Source organism: Pyrgilauda ruficollis, unplaced genomic scaffold, assembly GCF_017590135.1.
Source record: "Pyrgilauda ruficollis isolate IOZ18807 unplaced genomic scaffold, ASM1759013v1 scaffold17, whole genome shotgun sequence".
Taxonomy (NCBI): Eukaryota; Metazoa; Chordata; class Aves; order Passeriformes; family Passeridae; genus Pyrgilauda; species Pyrgilauda ruficollis.
The window spans coordinates 10259589-10287282 of NW_024515875.1; the positions used below are offsets into that span (position 1 = coordinate 10259589).

At 43.0% G+C, this 27694-nt stretch overlaps 1 protein-coding gene across 1 annotated transcript in view; it reads right to left on the bottom strand.

The window, feature by feature from the left end:
• Positions 1–24958, bottom strand: part of TBX15 (T-box transcription factor 15) — a 90770-nt gene extending 65812 nt beyond the window's left edge. Inside the window, exon 1 of the mRNA XM_041463889.1 lies at positions 24493–24958. Coding sequence (XP_041319823.1) covers positions 24493–24694 — 202 coding nt within the window. The 5' untranslated portion in view covers positions 24695–24958. The remainder of the gene's footprint in view (positions 1–24492) is intronic.
• Positions 24959–27694: the final 2736 nt, after the last annotated feature.

Genomic DNA, 27694 nt, shown 5'->3' on the forward strand with positions numbered 1-27694 from the left:
ATGAGTAATTTCTGGTCACTTGAAGTTGCATTTGTGCTCCAAAGGACACAGGACACAGCAGTCCTGGGAGACTCAGAAGGCTGGCAGTAAGTTATTTAAGACAGGAGAAATTCAGAATGGCTAAAGTCAATGAATCTTAGGGCAGTGGTATAGTATAAAACACATAGCAAGAAAGTAAAGTGAGGGTATCACGAAGCCTGAAAAGTTATCTGAAATTTTGTCATCTCTTCTATTAATAAGAGGGGATACTGGCTATTGCAACAGGCAGCACTGAACTGTTTATGAAAGCATCAGCTGAAAGGACTAGAATAAAATCTTGTAAGTTTTACTGTCGGAAAAGCAACAGCTGGAATGCCAACAGAGCAGAAGAACCAATTCAGATGATGTCTTTAACTATTAAATGATTGACCAGCTTAGATCAACAAATTTTATAAGCAATTTTTAAAAATTTAAAACTAATAACACAATTTGCAATTACAAGAAGATCCTTTGCAGACCAACAATGAAAGCTTCTTGAGCTGCAATTTGAGAATATACACCATACTGCTTGTCAGGCTACCAGGAGAAGAGGTGGCAGTTTTATTAGTCAAATACCTTCTTTTCATCCTAAAAGCTTGGTGTTTGAAGATGGCAGATATATTCTGATCAAAGGCTTCTGAAATGATAACTTGAAAGAGTACATACTCCATGCTGGTCCATACAGGAAAAATCTTCTTTCATATCACTTCCCTTTTTTTAAAGAATTTTCCATAAAGTTTAGGACAGAAGAGAAAATTGTAGTCAGTTCACAAATCCAGCCCTTGGTAGAGGGAAAGTGATTAGGATTTGCAGATCAGTAGGTATTTTAAAGCTAATCTTTAAAGCTTGTTAGATGCTGGTAATGTTCAAGAGGTTGTAAGGTCTTAACTTGGGGGATGCTCTTACTGTTGTCAACCTTGTGATGCAAATTCAGGCACTGATGTGTCTCCTACCAGAGTTACTTAAAAAACCCCAGTAAACTCATTGGCACAAGAAACCTCTTCAGGTTGCTTGAAAGGTGAGGATAAATAGCAAAGGTACTGGTAAAGATTTCCATCTTAAAAAATCAAGAATCAGTGAAAGAAAGTCCTGGTGAATCCCTTTCAGATTGAGATAAACAGAAAGTTACTTGAAGATTTTGTTAAAATATACATAAACCCACAGGGATTGGAGAATTAGATTTCCTGCAAGTCTGTTAAACAGAACCAACTCAGAAATGCATAAACCAAAGTATTATGTAAGGGAAAGATGGTGGGCAGGCTTTTGAAAGCAGATAATATGGCAGTTTCTTCAAAAGAGACAGCAAAGGACATATGGTAACATGCTGAGATGTTGAGTGATTTGAGACCAAAAGGTTTTATATATTGCTCAACTCTCCAAAAGCCAACAATTTTTAAACTCCTTTAGGGGCTTCTTTCCCACAGAACCACAAAATAAAAATAAAAATAAATACATATAAATGCGTATATATATATATATATACACATAAATGTCTACACTGAGAGTTCTTGGATAAGACACTTCAAAGGAAAAAGTGAGTACTATCATAGGTAGTCTGGATGTAAATAAGGTAGCAGGAACAGATGGGTTTATGATCAAATATGGTGTCCTTAAATTTATTTATCAAGATCCTGCTCAATAAAACAGTATTTTCTGTTTGAGAGGTAAAATAAGTAAAATATTAAAACCCAGGAAATTTCAAAGCTTGAAAATTGTATAGGTTGGACTTCTTATCTCTGGATGTAGAAATAACTAAGCAACAGAACTTTATAGTCATGGCAGAAGCAATATGATTTTGAAGAAACGTCAAAGACTGGCACTTGTGCTCTGTCAAGGTCCTACAGCTCATCTGCTTTGGATTGTAGGATTGAATGTCTTCAAGGGGAAGACAGTTGATGAGGCCCTGCTGACAGCTGTTCGTTTTGGCCATGAGAAATTAAGGAGAATTCTCAAAACTGAGCAAGTGCGGGACAGATCAGAGGCAGGACACGCAATAACTCTCTAGGAAGCAATGAGCTCAGGATGCCTCATACTGCTCAGCTTCCACACTAAAAATTGTTAGATAAGAGAAAAGGAAGGTTAGATTTCTGTGTTTTCAAATTAAAAAAAAAAAAAAAAGCCCAGAAACTACTGTGGATTAAGAAAGGAAGGTTAGATTTTTGTGTTTTCAAATTTAAAAAAAAAAATGCCCAGAAACTACTGTGGATTAAAGATTCAATGAAATACCTGCATGTCTCAAGTCCTCAGAAACTTTAAGAAACGAAGTAAGAACAGAGATTTCTCAGATGGACTAAAAAAAAATTGTGAAAAAGAACATACCCTCTCACATTCTTTTCCCATTTCACCACATACTTGTGTGTGTACCAGACAGCACTTTAAAGACTTGAAAAGCTGTTGTCATTAATTTCATCTGGCAATAGACAGAGCCAAAAACAAACAGTTCCATACTATTAAGGCCTCCCACAATGGGAAATCTTACAGGGCTGAAGGGGTAGCACATTGTTACAGAGCTCAGCTGAAATAAGAAACTCAGCTGAAGGATGCTTTATACTTGAGGACAAAGCCATATTTGTAGACTAATACAGAATGAAAATGGTATGAGAAAATTTCTGAATTGAGTACTGCATAAGAAAGGGATTAAGAAAGGAAAAAAAAAAAATTAAAGCCACTTCTTTACTTGGTCCTCCTTGAGTATATAGGGAAATACTCTTTTCCCTTCATCTTTCTCTCTTTGCCATCTGAGTTAAAAATAAAGAATTCTTCACTCTATCCAATTAATATTTCTCTTTGCATTATGACAGCTATCATCCATTTGGATTAACCCTTTTGGAGGTGGATATCAAACACTGTTTAAAAATTTGTGATAATAAATCAAGAAGTCCTCTCTCCTATCAGCAATAGCAATCAGCAGTTATCATATACAAGCTCTCATCTGAGCTTTTTGCATTTTGGAGCAACTGATGTGGATGAACTCAAGGGAAAATGGAATAATTTCTAAAACATATGTAATTTTAAAGAGAAATAGATACCTCAGCATAGGGAATAAGAGAGACAATACATATGCTACTCATCTTCCAGGTGTGATTTGGTCAAAACCAACTTCAATAAAACAATATTTCTACCTATGTTTCTGACTCTGTAGCAATCCAGTGTACATTTTGCGTGATGACTTTTCCTCCTGGAGAACCTCTTGAGATGCAAGCCTGGTTGTGCCAGGGACCTGGGATGACAGAAATATTCTGAGTGGACTTGACAACAGCCCTGGTCCTCATAGCATCCCCTTGGATCTGCTGTGCTGCTCACTGCCTGCCCCTCTCATAGAGTAGGGGCAGAAGGAAGAGAGGATATCCCTCTTGCTGTGTCACCCTGCATGTGGAATGATCAAACCTGGAAGATATCAAGTCTCATCCTTGAACCATCCTCTCCTTTCCTCCTTAAAGCTTGCTAATTCTGGGACACCTTGGCACCAGATGGACAAGCCCATCAGTTCACACTTCTAGAAATTAATCAGAAGGTGAAAAAGTGTCTTTAAATCTAAGTTCTATTCTGTACTCACACAGAAGGCAGAAATTCAGCAGGGACTAAGCCCAAATTCCTAGTCATTATATTTTTTATCAGTAATATTGATTATTTACATATTGCACATACACTATTCACATACTACTGTTCTTTAAGTTTAACAGGTATAATACTTCCATTAAGTGAGATGTATCATGTTAATGCTCTTGTGAATATTGAATTTCTTGTTTTGTACTTTCTGCATGTTCCAGCTTTGTTTGGACTGGGGTTTTTTAGTTGTCTAAACAGAAAATCATCTTTCATTTTGGTTTTGAGGTTCTTTTATTTATTTAATGGAAGGTAAATATCTTAGGAAGGGCCTGGCCTCATGATCATGTGCCAGACAGCATCTGGGGAGAATTATCAGCCGTAATGTTCCTGTAGACAAGATATTCTAAGAGAATGAGCGTGGTGAGTTTTCTAGGGAAAAACAAAGAAACAGGATTCTGAAACAAAAGGGAGAAGCTGGATACTTGGAGAAGAGATAGTAAAACATCAACTGAACAGAAAGTAGCTGAAAGCAGCCAGGAATAAGCAAGAAGGAGCATGGTTGATGTACCCTAACAAACTGTTCTTTCTTCCTACTCAGGCAGATAGATACATACCTGACAGAAAAGGTATCTCTAAACAGAGGCTTTTCTCTATGCTTTTCATCCCAGTTTTCTTCTCTGCAAAATCCAGAGTGACCAGGAGAAATCCTACAGTGTCTTAACAGACCAAGGAAGTAAAAGGCTACAGATGTGTGAGGTCAAATTCAAGCCTTGAGCCCGTGCCTCAAGCTCTTGTAGATTACTGACAGGCAGTCCCTGGCACACAGCAAAGGTGCAGACCAGTCTGACCTCTGTATGGTTTGCACTGTGCAATTCTTACCTTTATTGAAAAAAAGCAAAAAGGAATTTATCTCAGATTACACAGATAATGCTTATCTCACTGGAGTTCTGCCCAATTGTCTACTGGACTCCTGTCTTACTAGTCAGCCTCATATGGTATCAACAAGGGAAAATTCACTCAGGCCACTGGAACTGATTTATACTCACAAGAATGTTGATTTTGGCTTTTTTTTTCCCCCCCCCCCTTTATGCTACTTCCCCTTTACAGTAACTTTTAAAGGTTTTTTTCCTGTAACATTCCAGGGCTCCAAGCGCCTGATACTGCAAAGGCAGATACAACTAACTTCAAAGGCCAGTCCAATTGTAGTCATGGCTTGCATGGAATGGGTTTGGCCTGCTGAGCTCTTGAAAGCAAAGTTTCATCTGTTTTGTGGATTGGGCTCTTGACCTGCCATAAAAATAAATGCTATCTTCTCCCATTATTAAATGGTAGGCTGTTTCTTGTTACTACTGTGGTATACTCGTCTCTTCCATATGCCTGTCATTAAAAATAATAAATTGGGTTCCCTTATCTCATGGAGATCTCTTATTTTGCCCTCCTGTTTTGGTCTCCTGTTCATTTCCACACAGTCTTGCCAAGAGACTCACACAGTTTCGATTAAAACAAAATGCAGCAGCCTTTCCCCCCTGACAGCAGAGACAGGCAGTTCACACCTTCATCTGATGTTCCACTAAACCAGCAGCACTCTCTGAGTGCACAAGGAAAGCAAGACAAAAAATCCTACATAGTATAAGAGGAAATTAACATCTGTACAAAGATTGTATTTTCACTACACTTCAGCATTGTTGAAACATCGATTGTTTATGGTGCTGCCGTTTTGTGTTAGTCTTTGTGAATTGATTCCGTGTGGATTTTTCCTGTGCCATGAAACTGCAAGTGTCTATTTGTACCCTGCACCAGCTGACCAGGACCTTGAGTATTTTAGAGATGGAACACTTTTCTTTTAACAATGTTGCTGATGAGTTATCAATTATCACTAATATATTCAGTCCCTTCATTGACATGCTGCTGATACTTAATCTCCGTCCTCCAGGCTGCATTCCTCCTGCTTCCTCCAGTCAGTGATACACTTCCCTGTGATTGCACCTCAAAACACAAAATTTTTTTTCTGCCTAGCTCTTCAGCAGGTAATTGCATCAAAATCAGCAAACCTCCTTCTCTATGTAAACTAACTACAATAATTTTGTTTAGTGAAGGATGAGAATTCACAGGTTTTGTTGCACTAGAGATGTACTTTGTGCTATCCCACTCCAAGCACCCCACTGATTTTACACTCTTAACATCCATTGCAAATGGTACTCACATCCTTTATTCTGGATAAAAATCATCCAAAGGCACCTTCTGTCCTGAGGATTTGTCCTTTTTTATCCTTTTGTTATGGTAACCTCTATTTGTTAGTCCTAAATTATTCTTCTGTCAAAAAAGGTAATTTTTAAAGCCCTTCATTTCTCTCTGTAGAAAAAGCTCATTTTGTTACATCTCAGACTACTTTTTTCATCAAAGCACCATCAAAATATGAAAAGTAAAGCCTCTCAAGAGATATTACTGGTCACTGTGATCACCTTTTTCTTTCATTCTAGCCACCACAATATTATTTTCTTGTCAGGAATTACATTGTGTCTGAAGTTCTGCTAGTATAACACATGAAGATGCGCTGAGAAGTCGTGCTGATGAACATGATGTGAATTATTAGACTTGTGTGGCTTCTGAGATGCTCTCCAGGAATATGTCTCACCATACCATGGCCACTTAGGCTCTTTGAAATAAAAGGAACAACTAATAGACCAAACCAGATGACACTGCTCAGTGGTTTTCCCTCACAATCAACTAAAAATTTGCCAGACAACAAAGCTAACATTTATTCACTACTTTCATTTCCACATATTATTTTTCTGCTCACATCTCCACTTGTGGGTGTTTTCAGAGTGTTTCATACACGAGCCCTAAGCTCAGTCCCACTACAAACCAGTATAAGCTCTGCTCCTATTAATCCCTACTGTAATATGCATAGAAGGCCAAGTCACAATTACATGGAGAGTCATTTGGAAAAAGTATAAATTAACTTTATCAGTGGTTTTAGCTCTGTTTATATGGAATTCATCTGCTGAGCATCTCTTTACATTCCCTCCATGGCATTTCCATGCATTGTTCCAATCTCTCCCCAGTGCTCAGCTCAAAGGACAATGGGAGAAAATAGTTCCACATTTCCATCTATCTGTACACAAACAGGCTCAGCCTGTGCATTCTTTCTTTTCTTATTTTTACCCCCCAAAAGAGCTCCCAGGGCAGAAAAGGAATGCAGGATCAGCCCTGTCCATAGTTGTGTGTTCCCCAGCATCCCACAGAGGGATGTTGTTGCTATTATTTTAATAGCAGATCTCTGCTGTTGTTTCTATTTTAATGGCAGATTTTAAAGCTTCCGCTGACATTGGTACAGACCCTGAAGCTCAGCTAGGGAATCAGAGGTGGTGAGCAGATGGTGATACAAAGGAGGAATGCTGTATCTATAAATATTCTGATGAAATTCATATCCAGTGTTCCACACAAGAGACAACCAACTGTACTGAACTCTTAATATGGGGTTTCAATTAGTCTTATGTGGTAAATGGGTTCTTAATCTGCATTCCCTAACAGGCAAACCTTTACTCAGAGAGTGTAACCATTTATGTCAAACCACTGAAAAAAAACTATGAAAGATCAATTTTGTATTAACTATCATTTTTAAATGTTACCATTTACCAAAAAAGGGGTAACATTTCATTCTGAGTTGTCAGGGCTTCTAAAGGAGCCCAAGAAAAGGGGCAGCAGCTGAGGCACAGCAATGAAATGCTCCTGGATAGTTTGCTAGAGTCAGAATTAAGGTTTCAGTGCATGAGTTGAATGTGCAGCAGCTTAAATGTCCTTCTGGAAAAATGAAGTGCAATCTCCTTTAAACCAAGGTGCCAAACACTACAAACCACCCTATGGATGACTGTGTGAATCTGCACTCTCTAAACCAGCAGTTTTGAAGTTTGATGTTTACACCTTCAGGTAGCAATTTATTTGCTAATGGTGATATACTGATTTTTGTTAACTACATCCTTATATGTATTTTGGGAAAGGAGAGGAAATGTTGTTTAAAAGACCTGTGTCAGGAGCAAAGGAACACAGAGAATCAACACCTTTTAACAGCATGCACATAAGCTTTATGCAGTTGGGTTTGTTTCCTGAAGTGGCACTCAGATCTGAAAGTTGAAGAATGAAGCTATACAAATGACAAAAAATGTGTGAAAGTGTGGAAAATTATTTTTTCATCATCTTTTCATAAGCACATAAAATAACTCTAGCCTAAAGCATTCTTTTGAACATTGAGCAGTAAAATAAGCAGACAGATTGCTTGTATACATAGCAAACATTTTAGCTGTATTTTTGAGGAATTTAGGCTCACAGAAGGCCATCAGTTGGTAAATTTTCCTTTTCCCCTTAATATTCTCACCCACTGATCCAAACTGACTCGCTGGTCAGGTTCTAACAACTTTGACAGGAGGATAGCAGTGTCAAATGGATTACGATACTATGTTTTGTGAAAATCATAACAAATTAGCACTTTCACTGAAGAGTCTCTCTTGACTACTTGCTCTGTGTGCTGAGCCCAGGAGAACATCCTCAGACAGGAGCCAGATGGAGAAAAACTTTCGCCTGCACCTGGGACATTGTGAGATGTTCAGGGAAATGCATGGGAGCTGAAAATGTTGGTAAACAACAGGATAGAGTCATTGGGGAAGGGGTAGGAAGAACTAACATTTCTGGTGACATCAGAACATGATGCAAATCATTTGTCCAGCTGCTGGCAAGAGGCTTGTTTCTTTCACAGAAACACCCTTTAGAAGTCTTCAAGAGTTCGGGGCCATGGGGAAGAGCAAAACTAGGGTTTTGGGGTGGAAAATGCTTATGAAATCTTCCTGAAATGCTGATATGTGCTGGCTCATATTTCATTTTACAATATGGAAATAATGCCATCTCACCTGTGCTCTGCAAACAGCTTTCATTAAAATAGCTGTGCCGGCATGCAAGAGATCAGAGCAAGAAATAAAGATTACCTCTCTTCTACATAACTTTCCTGCAACTGAAGTCCGAAAACTGAGTAACAGCAAAACACCTTTGCCCAAATTTTACCACAGGTTGTTAGCCAGAAAAAAAGAAAGAAAGTAAGATCATTTCTCACCAAACAGCTCAATGCTCTATCACTCCCACTCCTCATGCTGGGGCTAACAGCAGTGACTTTGCCACGCTCTGTGAGAGGACAGCAGCTTTGCAGTCTGTCTCAGCCACCTCTAGCACAAGGTGAAGGCAGCCTGTTATGGCTAGGCTACATTTCTCAATTATGATTGTGCATGCCATTACCATACTTTAAAATTTTATATACCTTTCAAAGCATGTAAATAGTTTGAGCACACTTTTTTCCCCACACACACATTTTCAAATGCAATTTAGGCTCTTAGGTTCAAGTAAATGCCGGAATTGCATCGCATGTATTTTGCAGCTCCCAGGGACTTCAGTGAGACTATTTTTCTGAATAAGGCCATATAAGGGGTCAAAATTTAATTTTGTTCAACATTCTGTCTTCTGTTGACACCATACAAGGTGGTTTAATAAGTACTGCAATTTCTGAATGGACTTACCTAAAATTCCAGCATCAGAACTGCCAAATGTACAAAACAAGACCTTGCATGAGGGAAATAAAATCAAAGTCCCACTGGAGTTCCATGGAAAGCAACAAAAGGACTTGACAGTTTCACATTGAAATGAAAATATAGGATGAAAATAAAGAGCCTGATTCCTCACCTCACAACTGAAATAATTTCAATATGTACTATTTTAATAGATATTTCTGCTTAAAACTATATACTTATAGGTGAAATATTATATTCCTCTCTGAAGGGACTGTCCCTTACTAAAGTTACACATCACATCTAGCACGTCTATAATTGAAGTATTAAAGAAATATACTTTACTCCATAGTCTCTATTGCTTATTTTGTGCCACAGACAAAACTCTGTGCCGTTTCCATTTCCCCTACAATTAGGCGCTGCTCCTACAAACACATAAATGTGAGCTCACCTTTCCTGCTGGCAGGGATCTGGATGGGAGACCCACTGCAATAAAGGACATGAATACATTTTGGCAGGATCAGGGCCTCAGATAGCAAGGAGGAAGCAGGCTAACAGAAACCACCTTTGCAAACACAAGAAAGGGAAAGATCCCATGAGCAGAAATTAAAGTTTTATACACTTTTTAAGTGCATAGACAGAGCATTTGAAAGGAAAAGAAACTGGAGGACATCAGAACTGATCTTTTTTTTTAAATCCAAGTAGAGAGTGTCCCTTTAAGGATTTATGGCATGGCACAGCCCAGGGCTTGCTTCATTTGGCATTGACTAAGCTGATGTTTTCATTTGCCAAGAGATTCAGTGACTGAAAGTGCAGTTTTTCTTCCTCACAGCTGTTTGCTCGCACATTATCAAATATTTTTCCTCCAGCTTTTGCTCTTGCCTTGCTCATGGGATGTAAATGATGCAGGAATTTCGGCTGCTCTGCTTCAGTTTAGCAGAGTGATAATCTCAGGCAAACGCTGGCAATCTGTCTCTCATTAAGAGAGTTTTTTGCACTTCTGTTTAACACTGCGAATTTTTTGAATTGTCCCTTAAAAGAAGATTTCACGTCCACTTTTGCCTGGAGGGAAACCCGTGCTGCCACAAATTTATCTGCTGGAAAATTTATCTGCAGTTCTACCTTCAAGTCCTGAACGTCACCCACTTGCTGCAAATTGAATTGGACAAATCTATACATAAAACAATGCTTCTCCCATTAAAAAACAAGGCCTTTTTTTGCTGCTCTACACAAAAACATGTTTGAAAATTCCATTGTAAAATGAAAGTAGCTTTCACTACCAAATGCATGAAATCTCTCTTGCAAGCACAAGAGAGGTTTTAGCCATCAAATGTAGCACTAGTATCTAACACTTCTTGCCATAAAAAAGTAAGTCCAAAATGGAAATGGAGAAGAGTGGTATTTCTAAAATACCTAAGATACATTAAATGTTTAAATACAGTGTTGTAATGTCCCTAAAAAAAAGATTATGCTACATTCGTGTACAAAAACCATACCAAAAATACTAGTAATTATATGGAATTTGTATTATATCTATTAAACAATACTTTAAATTATATATAATATATACATGTACAGATCATAGATCTGTCTAGAGAGGGGGAGACATGCACATGATGTGGAGAAAGTATATAGCAAGTAAAATGGGATTCAAACTCTGTCCAATATTAAACAGTCACTTTTTCTGTGTTGGTAAGAGTAGCAGGAATGTCTTCACTGAAAACAAAAATCCTCAGTTCTTAAAAAAAAATCCTAGAACAAAAGCAAAAAAAAAAAAAGAGGGAGAACTACATTCACCAAAAATGGGGAATATTAAAGTATAAGCCATTGTCACTGTTATGCTTTTGTTTAAATGCAGAAAATGGATGGGCTAGAGTTCTCAGTTGGTTGTTGAATTTGGCCCCAAATAAGTATCTAAAGACTCTTCTGAAGAAAAGCAAACAAACAAATATTTTATAATAACTTTTGAAAGTCACGTCCTCATAAAAAACCAACTTTTTTTTATCTGTGTGGGGGTAGTCAAAATGTAATTGAAGAAAAGAAAAATGTTCGATCTCCAGTTTGGCAAATCCCTTTTTCAAGGAACTCAATCACTGACTTATTTTTGTCCTTTCCTTATTAAATCAGGATGCATTTTGAGACAACAATTTGAACTGTGAATCCTGATATGTTTAATTGCTACAAACTAGGCCTCCAGCTTCAGATTCCTCTGCCCTCACAAATGAGAAATTACTGCTTTCTATTCCCCTGTTTGCTGTTAAGATACATAAAAGTAAAGGGGCTTTTCCACAATATCTTAGACAAAGAAGAAACATAGTTCAGGAATTTCTGGGGCTTTTTTGCACAAAATGTCCCTTTATAAATGGATATCTCGCCTGTAATTCATTGTGCACTGAAAAAAACCCCAAAAACCTCATGGCCTCTGTTCTATTTCACAAAACTACTTTTCTTATTTCTTCATTCTTCATTTAGTGTTTCCCCTGTACTGAGATTTGATTTCCTACTCAAATATCATTGACCATTCTTTTGAATTTATTATTAAATCACATCAAACTCAGACCGCAAGTAAAATAATGACAACTCCTGCTCGAAGTCCCCTTATGACAGAGATACCAGGGAACAGATAGGAGTGTTTCACCTGCTGTGCTCAAGGAGGCAATTCTGGCACATGCAATGAAGATCACATCTTAGTGTGTACGTGGGAAAGGAGTTAGCCAGCCCCAGTGGGAAAAGCTGCTGTGAGTGTTGTCCCATGAAAGGAGGGCGACTGACCAGCAACACCTTCAAAATACTGCTCTGTGCATCTTAGTGCGTACGTGGGAAAGGAGTTCAGCCAACCCCAGTGGGAAGAGCTGCTGTGAGTGCTGTCCCATGAGAGGAGGGCGACTGACCAGCAACACCTTCAAAATACTGCTCTGTGTACAGCTGCAGTGTCCTGAGGCCCTGGCTGTGAGCTGATGCTCTGCTGGGCTGTTAAACGTGAGCAGAGGACAGCACTGGGCTGTCCCCAGGAGTCACCAAAGTGCGCGCTGACAATGAATCAGCTCCTGCTGCAGGAGCAGAGCTGGGCACACACCTTCCCTTACGGGAGAAAAGTCACGACTCAGGTCAAAAATAATACAGCTGTGAATGTGGAATAAAGAAAAAAAGGAAACAGAAATGGAGCGGGGTGGGGGGGGAGAAGACTGAAAAAGAAATGCTTGTTTTTCAGGAAAAAAATGCAAAATAAATATTATACGCTTCATTAGATGATCATAATAATAAGCTTTTTCTTCCCATTTGTCTGCACAGCAAACATCATTGTAAGTGGTACAGCAAATAGCAACTCTCTGAGACATAATTACTTATATTTTAATTCATGACTGTCAAGCACCCTCATGAATACTCAGTAATTCTTTGAATATTCACAAATAAAATGATTGAGGGTCAGTTCACAAACACATATTCTCATTCAACTGCAAATAATTGCAACAAGAAAACTTTGCTACTATATATAATTCTTCATTTAAGCTCGGGGGTCTTAGCCAGGATGGCATTTCAAAAAACTTTTGTTGCTGTGCAGAAAAGCTGGTGCCTCCTCCTTCCAGCCATGTCCCCAGGAAAACACACAAATAAACAATATAAAGAGTACAAATTTGGAGTAGAGGGAGAAGACTAAATTATCTGAAGTACTTGATTATTATAAATTGAGTTTAATTATGACCTTAACAATCAGAAATGTGCTATGTGTAATTTAATTAGCAATTAGAAATTGCCTCTAGGTATATCTATGGAATAAATAACTACACTCAGTGCAATAATGTCTAACATAGTCTCCATGGCACATAAAAAACTTCTGTATAATTTTAAAACTTTTGATAATTTAAATATTAATACTATTTAGTAATATTAATAGTATTAGTATTAATATTAATAATATTTCGTTATTAATACTATTAATATTTAGTTGTTAATATTTTATTAATGATAGTAATAGTTATTATTTTGTTATTGATACTATTAATATTAATAACATTAATCATATTTATTGATATTGATACTATATTAATACTATTAAATATATTATGTTTATATTCAATGAAAATCCATAATGTTCAGCCAATGCAACTGCACAATAAAATAGACTGAACTCCATGTGTAACATCTACTGATTATAAAAAGACCAAAGACATGAATAAAGTAGCCAAAGTTGCAAACAGGATTTTAAATATTATTCTAAAAAATCCTATTGAGCTGACTATAAGAGAAAATACTTCTTCTAGAAGTCTTTTTAATTTTTCCTGAAATTCCTAATTTAATGGCATTAAACCATGGAGGAACAAAGACCATGGGAAGAAACCCTGCTCTTTTTCATGAAAGCTTCTGCTTAACTGAGAGGTCTTCCCTTTCCTCTCTCTCACCTATCTAAAGTACACCAAATTATTACATTTACTCATATAATGCCCTAAGTTGTCTTCAGAAACCATTATGAATAGTATATTTCATGTATAGGAGCCATGCTATTCATTATTCTGGAAAAAAAAAAATAAAAACAACACAGGAAGGTACCCAGATGCAGGGAGAAAGCCTGAAAATAGTTTCTAATTCCTTCTCACGCTGAGAGCAGCTGGTGGGTAGGAAATGAAGCCCTGAACTGCTCCCTTTCCCACCTCATTCTCCTCGTCCTTCCCAACAGTGATCCCTCTCTGGTTTTCTATCAGTTTTCTGGTTTTCTGTCCTTTGCCACTGTTAACTCATCTCTTCTGATTTCACCACCATTTCGTTCCCAGGAGGATAGGGTGACTCGACGTGAACACAGTGGTGACTCACTTCATTCCCTGGTGCATTGCATCCCTTGTCCCAGCCAAGTGAGCCCCTCAGAAGGATTCACGACACCCAGTCCTCATCCAGCTAAGCCACATCACTATTCTTCTTGATTTGCTGCTTTTCTATCATTTCTCAGCCCGAGGACAAGTCAGCACCTACAGAAGCCTGTGGACATTCCAGTCCTGCAGATGTTTGAGAGCACAACCAGGAGTAGGGCATCTAGCACTGCAACAGAACAGAGGCAAAAAATGCCCCAGACATTTTCCATCCCCCTTTGGGGCTGAACTGCATTTCTGTGGAAGTCTGTGACCATACTGGATTACTTTCTTATGTGCCCTGTATGTATTCAATCCAATCTCTTTTCATTTTTTTCTAAATCAATTATTCCAGCATTACCCTGGATAAATGATGCTCAGCACCTTAATGTAACTTGAGCAAATAGCCTTACTAACCAGCCAATTCACTATTGAATCTTTCATTCTGAGAAGCAGACTGAGGTGGCTTTTTTTTTTTTTTTTTCCTGAAGTTGCATTTTACAGCCGTAAAATATTTTCACAAAAGCTATTAATTATTGTCCATTTCTGTAACAGCACACTGCTAGGCACTTCCACAGCTGCCCTCCCTTTCCCCAGCTCAGGCACAATTTCCTGAGTGATGGAGTAAACAGAATTGCACTGTAGAGTTTAATCCAAGGAGTCTCTAATGAGGCAGTGTGGGCTTTCTGCCGCTCCGTCAGCGTTGCTGGACCTGCGTAACAGCGCTGTGATGTTACAGCCTATGTGGTAACACCCCAAGCCTTGGAGTGAATAATGTGACTGCCTTGGCACTAGGCACATAGAGACTTTGCTAGGCTTGTTTGATGGTAAATGAAGACTTTTTTTTTTTTATTTGCTCCAAAGAGCTTGGCACAGGAAACCTCTAAATCCTACGATAATAAATCTTCTATTTATCTTTTAAATTCCAGAGCAAAATAAAAACCATTAAGCACCCACAGCCATGGGCTGAATTCAGTATTTTCATAGCTTGCTACAATCTTCTGGCATAAAAAAGATTAAGCTTTATGAAGAAAAAAATAACTCTTCAGTGTAGAAAATAACAGCCTCGTTGCCTTGTATGGAGCACTGTATTATTTTATTACACAACTAAATGGCAGGAGCACTTAGAAATTGCAAAGACAGGCACAATCCAGAAACTGCAGCTGATCCTACCTGATTGTTTTCATGCTATCAGCCATTTGCACTAAATCTGAAGAGCAAACATGATCCAGCTATAGCATAAAATGATCACCCAGGTATTGACCTCACTGTCATGACTATTTAACTCCTATAGACTGACAAGGTATTGAAACAGAAGAAAAAGGATAATCCCCCCAAAATTATTCCAATCCCAACTATTGCACTGAGTAGGACCCTACTTTCTGGCTATCACAGCCTGTTTAGGGTGTCTCAGAGCAGAAATCAAGGGAGAGGTTAAGATCTCCATGGCAATTACACATTCTTAACACCACTGAAAATAAGGTCACAGAAGTTGCACCCTTGAAAATCAGCACCATATAATCCTTTGAAGTGCAGATACTTGGCATGTCAAAGAATCAGGCCCTCCTTTAGCAGTGCTTCCACACAGCCTTCACGCTAGGATACGTCAGCTAAAGATTTAGTACTGCCAATCCCAGTTCTTGCATGGTATTTAATTACAAGTCAAGGCGGCAGCAGAGTCCAGCACAACCTGAAGGCTAAAGTTTGCTTTTAAAAAAGACAGTGGGAATGTTCCCATTAAGTCTGAGAGGGAATAAGGTCTTCTTCCACTGTTTTTTCACCCTGGTGAGAAAGGCTGCTTAAACCACAATTAAAATTCATTTGCATTATTTCTGTGCAAAATGCAAAGCTGAAAGAGGGTGCTGACAGGGTAGAACCAGGATAATTTCTTCATCAAAGAAAGTGATTCTTGTAAAAGTCATTAAATGTGTTTACAATAGCACCTATGAACATTTAATAATTGACCTTTCAATAGGATCCTTAGAGCAAGATTGAGGAAAATCCAGCGTGGGGATTAGGTGAAAAATAAAAAATCTGTCTGTGAATCTCCATCTATTCCCAAGAAGCTTCCTTCTTCCTCACTAAACTCAGACTTACAGAACTGATTTACAGGCATTTCAGGGGTAGAACAAGAACCTATTTTTAAAGCTTCCCTGACCTACACATCATATGCACCACGCATTTCTAATTGTTACAACATGCAAATATTTTCTCTGCATAGGCATCCACGCAGATGCTGGTGCCATGAGAAAGCAGCACTTCTGATATCTTACTTAGGGATATTGCTATTACTAGTGCAGCTTCTTAAGAAGTCTATGATGCACAGTTCTTCACTCTTATTAAAAGCAAAGGCATTTCAATGTCTTCAATTTTCTCCTTGGTTTTGGGGGAGATTTCTGATCAGGGAGTTCTCTATTTCCTGAAGCTCCTAAAAGCTGAAGCTCGGGTTTGTTAATTCATTGGTCATGGAAAAATGTCAGTGTTAGCCAAGAGTGCATCCAGCCCTGAGCGAAGTCAAAGAACTGTTAAGTCATTCATAACTATTCTGTGTGCCCTGGCCCACTGATTTTAAAACAATTTTTGCTGTGGCTGCATTCATATAAATGTGCTGATTATTAATATGATTTGTGTCAGCTTTTAACCAGTTGGTTAAGTACTCTTTAGAAACTCTAAATTGGTTCTTTCAAAGGTGGTTTGCAATAATTGCTTCCCAAGCTCCTTTCCAAAAGCTACACATGTGAACATAGTTGGAAATGTCCATTCAACAATACTGGAAGATTTCTTTCCCAAAAAGCAAAAGCCTTTAGAAGAATGAGCAGGTGCAGGGGCAGTGAAGTGAAGCCATCCACTATGACAGGGACTGAGTTCTATCGTGCAAGAGTTTAGCTGAACTTCTTTTTTAATTTCATAAATATAACTAACTAAGAAAATCCAGCTTAGAATAAATGAAAACTTCATTAAATTCTACATAATTTACCAAAGAGCTTTGATTTCTAGAAAAAGAAAAAAATGGGAAGCAGTTTTGAGTGTTCAAATGCTTGATTTGAGTATTATATAAATACTCTTATTTATTATAAATAGTCTTTATTTGCTAATTCATTCTGTGATCTATTTTAAAACTACTTTTTAATTAATCAAAACAAGGAGGCTTGGGATCTATTTCTAAAATGGCTGCACAACTTAAAAACATCAGGTAGTTTGACGCTACAAAAGTAAATACTTAAAGACTGGCTAAACCCTAAGTTTTCCTGATTCTCCATAAAATAAAAATTGTTTTAAAAGCTTTTAGTGAGCTAAATCTAAGTGAATCCTCACCATCTTCACTTTTTTCCCTGCTGAGTCCCAAAATGAAAATCCTCCTTGGACTTCCTCCGTTGCTGTGAATCAGTGAGTGCCTCCCCAAGCCACTCCCTAGGTGAATCCTCCCCTCTGACAGCTGCAAGCTGCATTTGCAAACACACTGCAAACAGTGGACAGCCCACTGACCCAGACTACCCTTTCACCCTCTTCACAACACTCTCAGACCGATAGCTCAATTGAGCAAAGGGTATATGAAAATATTACTGTAAATATTACTGTAACAAGTGCTTTTATCACTTCTGGGATTGATTTACTGATTCATTGTTTTCTGACCTTGAAGAATATGCAATTAAAAGATGCCCCCAGGATGCAAATTGCTACTAGAATTTCAATTGGCGCACATTTCTTCTCAGTTTCAAGAATTCTCAATGTGCTTTCAAAGATATTTCAATTTAATTTTACCATACCACGATATTATCTCTCCCTAGCACTTCTCACCAGAGCACACTACAGCTTTTAACACAGGAAATGCAATGGGGTTGTATTTTGAGACAGCAGATGTTTCGCAGGTGTAAATGTTGCAATCATAGCCTATTTTCAACGATACTGGAAATAAGCAGCAGAAAGCTACACCTTTGGGCTTTTTTCACCTCTGAAAAAAAATGGTTCAGCATTTCTGCACAGTACCCTCTATCTGAGGAAACTGTAGTTCGAATAAAAAGCTGTAGAAGCAAAGCCTTTCAATGTCCTGCTATGCAGAGCTGCTCTGGACAGGATTAGGAGCTGGGGAACTGCGAAGATCTGACTTGCCTGCATTTCCCCTGCACCCAGGTGCCCACTGCTGCTCTTCCCAAAGGAGCCACACAGCGCCCAGACAGACAGACACTGCCCACGTGTCTGCATACCCACGATGCCTTTTCTGTCAGGATTTAAACAGAAGACGCAATCCCATTACTACCAAGTAATTGCACTATTTAAGAGGATGTCAGAGAGCTAAGAGTTAGCACAAAATCCTGAAATTCCATCAACGGGCGCTAGCACGCTCAGCCTCTCTGGGAAACTCTGTTGATCTCTGAAACATTGTCAGGTTTAGAAAATTAAAGTTTCTTTCACTGAATTTGATTTTACATCACCAATGTAAACTACAGATCTCAATATAGACACTTGGGGTGACTTAAATCACACCTGAACGGATTTTACTAATTTTACAAAAAAGGACAATGTAAATGCCATCTGATCATGTCTCAGTATAGTCAGGAATTTTTTCAATACTTTCAGACTGGTTTTAGTGCATTATTTAAACAATTGTAACTTTATTAATCTAGAACAGAAGGCAGAAAAAAAATAATAAATGTTGGTCTTTGAAGACCTAAGACTGCAAGCAAAGATTCATTCAGGAATCCAACGGATTACAAAAGGAACAGTGATCTGTGTGAATAGAAGTGACTCAAATGGCACAGACTGTGTTGTAAAACAATGTAAATGCTCTTTCCTGAATGCAGTGTTCTTGGAAGGCATCTTTCAGCTTTTCCATCTGAGAAAAGCATCAGTTTTCCTTAAAGACAGATACGGATAAAGCAGGACACTTCTGCCTGAGGAGAGGCTAGCTGGGCTGATATTTGATATAAGTGCTCAGTCCCAAATGGGAGGAGGGAGAAGTGATTGATGGTTCGTAAGGAATTACTTGACTTTTGCTTGTAACAGAAGCTTTTTGGATTCTCCCAAAGTTCTTGTCGAAGACAAGAAACATCTTTTGAAACAGCAGCTTTCCCCTTACCAGCAGATGGAATAAACCTGTGTAAAAAATGCTGCAGCCTTAAAATAAATATAAAAGAAAGGAAGAAATTGCTTGACACACTGCCCTTTTCCCAACACTCTGCTGTTCTTTAAGGTTTGCCTCTATTATTCTGTTACCTGCCCTCTTAATACAGTGTGAGTAATTCACCTCTCTGCAGGAGGAGTTCCACAAACCCAGCAGCAGGAGTTCCCCAGTTCAGTAAGGCACATATTACCGCAGGAACAAATCCTTCCCACTCTCTGTCTCCTCAGGCTCCAAGGTCAGAGGTGTATGAACTTGACTAAGAGAACCTTTTCCCGAGCTCCCACAGGGCTCGGGTCTCCTGGCTCTCATCTGGACAACTCCATCTGCCTCCTGCAATTGTCTCCTCTGGGAAAGACGAGAGCATTAACTCTGCTGCTGGGGTATGGGGGAACAGAGGTATTAGGGGGGCAGATTTTCGCATTTCCTTCCATCGTGTACACCAGGGAGCAAGGGGTCTGAGCTCCACATCCCGTCTTAAAGAGGCAAACGGATGATCCAACAGGTGGAATGAATTCATACAATCCCAGTCACACACAAATTCGTTAGAAAGACTTCTCATCAATAACGCCCTGTCCCAAGGCAAGGTAAAGCTGACACTCGTCTACGAGCCTCAAGGAACATGCAAAGGACAAGGTACGCCAGTGTGCTCTACCTGGGGAAAGAGACGAGAAAAATTGCTCTGCCAGCTCTTGAAATCGTAGCCCCATCCACCGAGCACTCGCACAAAAGCTGAAGTGAGAAACCGAGTTAAGTCACTCCCTCTTCACGGCCCTAACAGCCGCTGCTCGAAGAACGGACTTCATCAATATAAGCATTCAGAAGCAAGGGTATTAAAAAAAAATAAAATTAAAAAAAAGGAAGTAGAAGGGTCAGTCAATCGCATGTTCTCCTGCTCTTAAAATCTCTTTACCTCTCCGGAGGGTGGGCGGGCTGCGTGGCTCCCGCACCCCCGACGGCGGAGGGGGCTTGCCCGTGGGCAAGGAGGAGCAGGAACCCTGCGGCGGAGCGGGGCAACCTCCTCCATCGATGGACATGGATGCAACCTCCCGGGAGACACAGGAGAGCAACACACCGCGCTAAAAGAGCTGCGGGGTTTACTCTTGTCAGCCACTGAAGGCTTTGTCAAGCTCCCGGATCTTAATCTTACGGATAAGCACATGTAATAAACACATTGTGGATCTTTAAATGCGCGCCGTGTTTTTACTGTCTTTGCAGAGGCTCGCAGTAGTTCGCCAGTGTAGATTCAGACAAACACAAGGAACGAATAATTAAGCTGTCAAAAATGCCTTGTTTTCTTTTGTTTGATTTGTTGTTTGGGGGTTGTTTGTTTGTTTTCGGGTGATTTGGGGGTTTTTTAACCGGTAGGTGCACTTTTAATATAAGCAACCAAAAATATCGATGGGATGGACGTGTGCTACAAAGACTGAACTGGCAGTAAAAATTCGTTTACAAAATGATTTGTGTGTTTGTTCGCGAGGAAAAGGACGGTCCCAAAGCCCAAAAAGTCTGTCTGTTTAGCCGCCGCAGAGTTTTGTTCTCCTCTGAAGCGCCTGTGCGCGTTTCGCCGTGCGGAGACCCTGACCGCCTGAAGGAGCAGCCGTATTTTTGTGAAGACAAACGCGTCCACGGAAACACGTTACCACCCACATTCTCCAAAAAAAAAAAAAAAATTTTTAAGTCTTAAACTTTCGACATGGAAAGGAGTGCCCTCGGTCTGTCCCCGCGCCCTTGGGTGGCGAAGGGACGGGCCGAGGAGTGCCACGGCCGTAAAGGACGGTAAACAATATATTCATCAGGGGAGGCAACGCCTGGGGCCCCCGTGACCTTTCCGCTGCTCAGGTTAAATCTATAAATACCCAGAAGACACCCGAGCCCATTGTTTTGCTGCCCTCTGAAACCGAACCTGCCAAGGGGACGCAGGGGCGTCCCGCCACCCTCCTCCTCCTCCTCCTTTGGCCTGTCGGCTGCGAGAACTGAGTGCCGGGGGAGGATGCGGGGCCGTGGGCGGCGGGGGAGCAGCGGGAGAGGCTTCCCGGAGCCCTGGGCGAGCTCTGCCTCCCCCGGCCCGGCCGCGGCCCCGCGCTCGATGCTCCCGAGCGCACGGGGTGGGAAAGAGAAGGTGAGAGCCGCTGTAATCCCGAATTCCTTTTCACAACTTCGTGGTTGAACCCGCACATGGTTAAAATCCAGGTTTATCCCTCTTTTAAATGAGTCTCGTAAAAAAAAAAGCACATTAACTCTGGCCACAAAATTCGTGGCTGAGGCATAAATAACTCGGATGCTCGGGAGATGTTCCTTACAAACCTGAGGGGTTTGTCCGATTGCTTTTCTCACCTTCGCCCACGCCACAGCCCGACCCGGCACCTCCCAGCCTGTCACCTCGCTTCTCCCGGGAAGATGCGGCCCCGGAGGGAGGGCAGGTCTCTCGGGGAGACTCGGTCTCGCCAATATCGTCGCCGCAGAGTTTGGGCACGGCTGCAAGATGGCACGTAAGGGGTCAGGGATTCCGCCAAAACGGGGAAACAAGCCGCACTGCCTCCCGGGCACTCCCGAAGGCTGCGGTCTGTGCACGTCCCGCACAGCTCCGCACCCACGCGGGGGCTGAAGCGGGGCCGCTCCGCCGCCCCCTCCCCTCACCCCTGCCGGAGGACGTTTCTCTCTTGGGAGAGAAATCTTCATACCCGCCTTTTGCACGCAAAAGGTCTGGGAAAAGAAGAGCGAAGCCTTACTCTATTTGTGGCCGCGTTTAGCTCCCCGCACTGAGTAGTTTTCAGACCCTCCGACGCTGAAATGGAGGCAATTTAGGCGAAAAGATCGGTAAAGGGGGCTAGACCGATTTAGGTTATCCCACGAAAATCAAGACATAATTTCCCAGCGCGTACTGTACGACTTGCGGCCTCTCCGCAAGCACCCCCGTAGCAGCAGCAGAAGGAACAGCCCGTCGCTACTCGGGGGCAGCGGCTTTGAGTGTTGAACCTTTGGGACTCTATAAAAATTCCCTTTTCTAATTTTTTTTTCTATATCGCTGGAGATTTGGCAAGTATAAAATACGTTAGGTGTAAAGTTTGTTCTTAATTAGGTCTTGTAAAGATGGAATTTGGTGGTCATTATAGAGCCGCTAATCAATTTTCACCCAGCAGCAAAAGTACACCGCGGAGGAATTAGCTTTAATGAAGTGACTGTGCAAATTACAGTCGCGGACTTTATTTAAAGTCTATCAACCTCCTAAAAATGATTTCTCAAACTGTTCTTGATTTCCTTTTCTTTATGAAAAACACCACGTTTACTTTCTGAGGTTTCAGGAACTAGCAGCCATTCTCTCCCGCTCTCCAATCTGGCGCATGGAGAGTTTTCCAATTTTCCAATTCGAATTAATGGAGAACTAGTCAAATTAAACTTTCAGACTGTATAAGAACATAACCCATTGCGGCTAAAAATTTATGAAAAAAAGGTTCTTAAAAAAAAAGAGAAAGAAAAAGAAAAACAGTTTAAAAAAAGAAATAAGAGAAAAAAATACTGATGCACAGATACACTCTGTTATTAGAAAGCGGTTTTTTGTCTAAGATCGCGTATTTATTCTTTTGAACGGGTAAGCCTCTGAAGCCCTAGGCTATTTTTTTGACCGGTTGATCGCTGCTGTCCCCTCTCCTTTATGCCCGTCCCTCCGCTGAGAGAGAAGACACTGGCAGCAAATTTTACCTACTTCTCAGGATCCGCACCGGGAAAGGCTGCTGCTGTTAAAAGCAAATTGAAATGCGGTTCCTTGAGGGCGTAGAGGGGCGAGGTCTTCATGGTCTTTGGCTCCCTTCAAAAACACTTTAAATATTATTTTTTACAGCAAATATTTTTGATACCTCGATCTAAAATTCTTTCTCTTTTTTTTTCGCCTCCTTTTGTTTTTGTTTTATTGGTTTGGATTATGCTAATTGATAGCTCAGGGAACGTCACGCAAAATAAATAAAAACGAAATTTAAAAGGTGTTCCAAGTGCAGGGGAATGGACTTGGCAGGAGTGGAGGATATTTCTGCCCTTTTTCGTAGGCCTGCGCAAAGAAATCGTTTGACCTTTTTGCCCCGTCCGAACACTAAAAGCAAAGAGAAATTACCTAAAATTCGCTTTCTCCCCCCACTATAACTGTGAGAGCGGGGCCGCTCCCTCCGTCCCTTGTTAAGGCCCTGGGGAGCGGGGCGTGGGGACGGCGAGAAGGGCGCGGGGACAGCTCGGGGAGCGAGGCCCAGCGCGATTCCACCCTCGGGATCGTCGCGGGTCCGCGGCTGCGTTTGCGGAGCCGTCGTTTAAGGCCGGAGAGGAGCGGCCGGGGGGACAAGAGGAGACCGAGGGTCTGGCTAGAGCCAAATAAGAGCTGCGAGCTACCGGGTGCCTTTTAAGCAGAAATAAACAAACGAGAGTTTAAAGTCAAAAGTACGGACACCAGGAGGGAAGCGTCGCGCTCCCTCTGCCCTGACCCCGTCCCGCCGGCCTCGGGGCCGCGGGCCCGGCGCTGCTCCGCGCTCCTGGGAGCAGCCAGGCTCGGCAGCGGCGCTGGACTCCTCGCAGTGCCCCTTGCCCGCTGAGGTCTTTTTCCCTGCCGGGAGCGATTTCCCTCCGGAGAGGATCGGTCCCCCTCCGCGTCCCCCCGCGCTTCCGCCGCGCCTTGTGCGCTCCGTCCCGGGAGAGCAGCGAGGCCGCGCCGGCCGGAACCCAGCGGGTCCGGTCCCGGAGAAGGATCCCGAGCTGCGGGAGCACACAGCGGGTCTCCATTGCTCCGAAGAGCCGGCGACCCTCGTCCCGGGGCAGCTCTGATCCTGGATGCCCACATCCTCCTCCTACACCGAAACCTCCGCTTGGGCGCCGCTGTTTCCGCGGGGAGTACGCGGGGGGCGGAAAAGAGGAGAAGGGTGCATCTCGCACCCCACTCCTTTGCCCCCGACCCACCCGGCAACTCCACCATCGGGGATCGGGAAACTGGGGCAAAACGAAAAGCGCGTCCCGAGACACCCGGGAAGGACTACCACGATCGGCGGACACGGAGGGAGTAGAAGGAGAGAGGGTTAAAAAGGAAGCAGAAGGGGACACGCCGTCCCTCGCGGGAGATCATGGAGCTATGTGGGGGGGAAAAGAGACACAGCGAGTAAGAGAAAGTTCCCGTAAACTGAAAAGAAAAAAAAAAAACCCAATCAAACAAACAACAACCAAAAAAAAAAAAACCAAAAAAAAAAAACAAAGGGAAAAAAAAAAAAAAAAAGAAAAGAAATCTCCGCAAAATTCCCGCTTCTTTTTTTCTGTACTCCCAGTCTCGAATGTTTTCCGGGACGCGCTGCCCGGCGGGCAGCTCCCGACAGGACTCAGGGCGAGAATCTGGGAGGGAGCGGGGCAGGAGGGGGGGTCCCGAAGAGAAAGGAGTCGCACTAACCAGGGTTGAGGTCCAGGCACTGAGTCGGGTCTTCATTGTCCCCCAGCTGGCCATTGGGGCTGAGGCTTTCCATGGACAAATCCAGCCCCTTGTCCTCCCAGTCTCGCAGTTTCCTCTTTTTATTTGTCCCGATCAAGGCTTCTACCGAGAAAGCGTGCGCTCGGGAGCTGAGGGCCACCGCCGATCTTCGCCTCTCACTCATCTTATCCCCCAGCCCAGACCCTTGGGCAGAGGAGCGACCAGTGGCTGGGAGCGCACAGCTCGGGGACCAGAGGCAGAGCCTCTTGCCTCTTTCTCCCCCCCCCACCCCTCCCCAGCTGCACCCCCAGAAGAACCAGCCCTCAGTCTCCTGAAGGCACTACATGAGGCTGCAGATACTCCGCAGGCAGAGCCAGGAGGGTGTGCTCAGCCCAGGTCCCAGCACTTGCTCAGAGGGGCTGCAGGCTGGATTTCTTTTTTTTTTTTTTTTCTTCTCCCCTTTCCTTCTGTCTCTCTCTGATTGATCCAAACTTCTGGGATTTTTTTTTTTTTTCCTCCAAGAGTTAGGCAGGCTGCGTGCGCCTGTCAGGGAAAAAAAAAAAAAAAAAAAAAAAAAAAAAAAAAAAAAAAAAAAAAAAAAAAAAAAAAAAAAAAAAAAAGGAAAAAAAAATGTCCCCGGCCAATAGGAGGGAGAGCTCGGGAGAGACCCAAAAGCTGCGACCCAATAGGGAGGGGAGGGAGACTCGGGCTTGAGGGAGAGGAATTTTGGCCATCTGAGTCCTGGAACACCGGCCGGGAGAATTAACTGTTTGAAGAACGGGGAGCCAGTAGGAAACCCATAACTCTAAACACAGAGAGGTAACAACTCCCGCACTTCTCTCCGCCGCACCCAGGTTTCCCAAACGCTGCTGCTGGCTAATCCCCACGCAAAGTACCCGAGAGGTGCTTTACCACCCAGCGGCGCCGGATGACGGGGCGTTTTTAAAACTTCATTTATACCATGAATTACTTGCCCTTGCCGGCGGAATCGGTGTTTGGCAGAAGCAGAAGCAACGTCTCGAGGGGGCTGAGATTTCACTTCAAAACGATGCGTGTCCGTGGAGCGGCGGGGCTGAGCGGGCGGCGTGGGCTGGCAGGGAGACCCAGACACACCCGGGCATGGGGAGCGCCTTCTCTTTGGGAAGGGATTTTTATCTAGATAAAAAAATTTTTTTTTCCCTTTCCCGCTTCTTTTTATCACTCTAGCTACAGCGAAAACAAAGCCGCTAGGTACATATCCCGGCTGGTTGCCTGGATAATATTCAGCATTTTATTTCTGCTCTCTTGTTCGCTCTGCCCTGACATCCGCCCGGCTGAGGCGGGTCCGCAGCTGCTCCCACGCCCCTCGGTCACGCGTGGCGCGGGGGGGCTCGCAGTGAAAAGCGGCAAGGGCGGCTTTTGAGAAAGTGACAGAAGCGTGTGTTTTCATTAGCTGGTGGGACCCCGGAAAAATAGGTGAAGTCAAGCGAAACTCTGTACACGGAAAATACAGCGGGGAAAGCCGCGGGGGGTTAATTCTACATAAGTTCAAAATAAAATATAAATAATTATAAAGTGCGAGAGGGGATTAGCCTGGACCGAGCCGCGGTGGAAAAGCGGGCAAGGAGACACACGAATTTTCAGGAAGGGATTATTTTTGTCGGTTGTTTCTCAGCTGCTCCCCGAAGGTGCAGGGCTGCTTAGGGCAGGTTTTTCATAGACGATTTTTTTTCCTATGGGGCTGGAAACAAGTGAAAGGGAAACGCAGGGGGAAAAGACACTTTCTTTTGCTCCGAGTGAATCCATGGTGCCCACTTCAGCGCGGGATGGCCGAGCCCTTCAGCCCGCTCTCCCCGGCCTAAAGCGCCGGCTGACAACAGCCCGCCGGGGTTCCCACGCGCGGAAACGGATTTCAGAAGAAAAACGGGAAAGAATCCATTTCTTCGGAAATCCCGGCTAAACCCTGTTATCTAGGCCGAGGAGCAGGTTTTGTAGGTCTCCATCACCCGCCCTACAGCCCTGATCCCCCTCCCCGTCGCTCCTTTCCCCTCCCCTCCAGTACACCTCCTTGACAGGTCACTCTCCGCGGGCTCAGCGACCGGCACAGCGACGCTGCCACACGGGATGGGTGTCGTGTATTCCCCACCCTGGCACTCCCGCGGGGAGCCGTGCCGGGCAGGAGTAGCAACAAGAAGGGAGCGACCGAGGCAGGGGCTTGGAGGAACGCGACAGCGGAGCGGGGACTCGGAGTACGGCACACGTGTTTCCAGCGGGTCCCCCAGCTGTGTGTCTTTTCCCAGGCGAAGGAATGTCTCAAAAAAAAAAAAAAATCTCCCAAAAAACCCATCAAAACAATTTTTTCCCTCTTTCCGAAAGCCTCGGAAACACTTGTCTGAGATGCAGGCACCGAGGAAGGCTTTCAAAGAAGCTGGAGGGAGATTTTAGCAAAAGAGCCCAAGAAAACGGTGGATTATTTATAGCGTTTTAGTGAAAATAAATGGTGCTGGAAAGGCAGAGAGATTTAAGCGAATTTTGGGAACTGATGTAAGAACTCAGAAGTACGTTTTTCAGAGGAGTAAGTGTAGTTTTACTGGTTTCAAGCAGCCTCGACCCCTTTTGGGTCTCTTACCCTGGGGCTCTCTCCTGTGCCACCCGAAATATGCGAGCTGAGGTGTGGGAGCGCTCCGCGCCCGGCTCTGGCAGCCGAGCACAGCCTCTGCAGCACCGACAGGAGACACAGCGCGCTTCCCAAGCCCACACGGACCCTAATTGTCAAACCCCAGGGAGCAGACCCTTTTGCCAGGGGCGGGAGAGCAGCTCCCCGCGCTCCCGGACACCGCTCCCGGAACCGCGGGGATTCCCGGCCCCGACGACTGCTCCTCTCCCTCCTCCCTGGCCCTGTCCTGGTGCCCGGGAGGTTCAGGACTGCTCGCCCTCCCTGTGCCCGTGCGAAAGCGGCAAACACAAAGGCACTGCTGCTGCGCCGTGCGAGCGGAGAGAGAGCGCAGACCCTGCGGCGACCTTGCGGCCCCACTGGATGTGCCGGGGGAAAGGGGAGGGATGAGGGGGGCGGGGGGGACAGAGAGCCAACGCTGCCCCCTCGCAGGGCTCGCTGCCCCCTGCGCTGAGAAAGCTCACCCAGAGGAAACCCCCTCTCCCCGAGCCGGGGGATGGGATTTCGGATGAGTCTTTGCATTAAGACCTG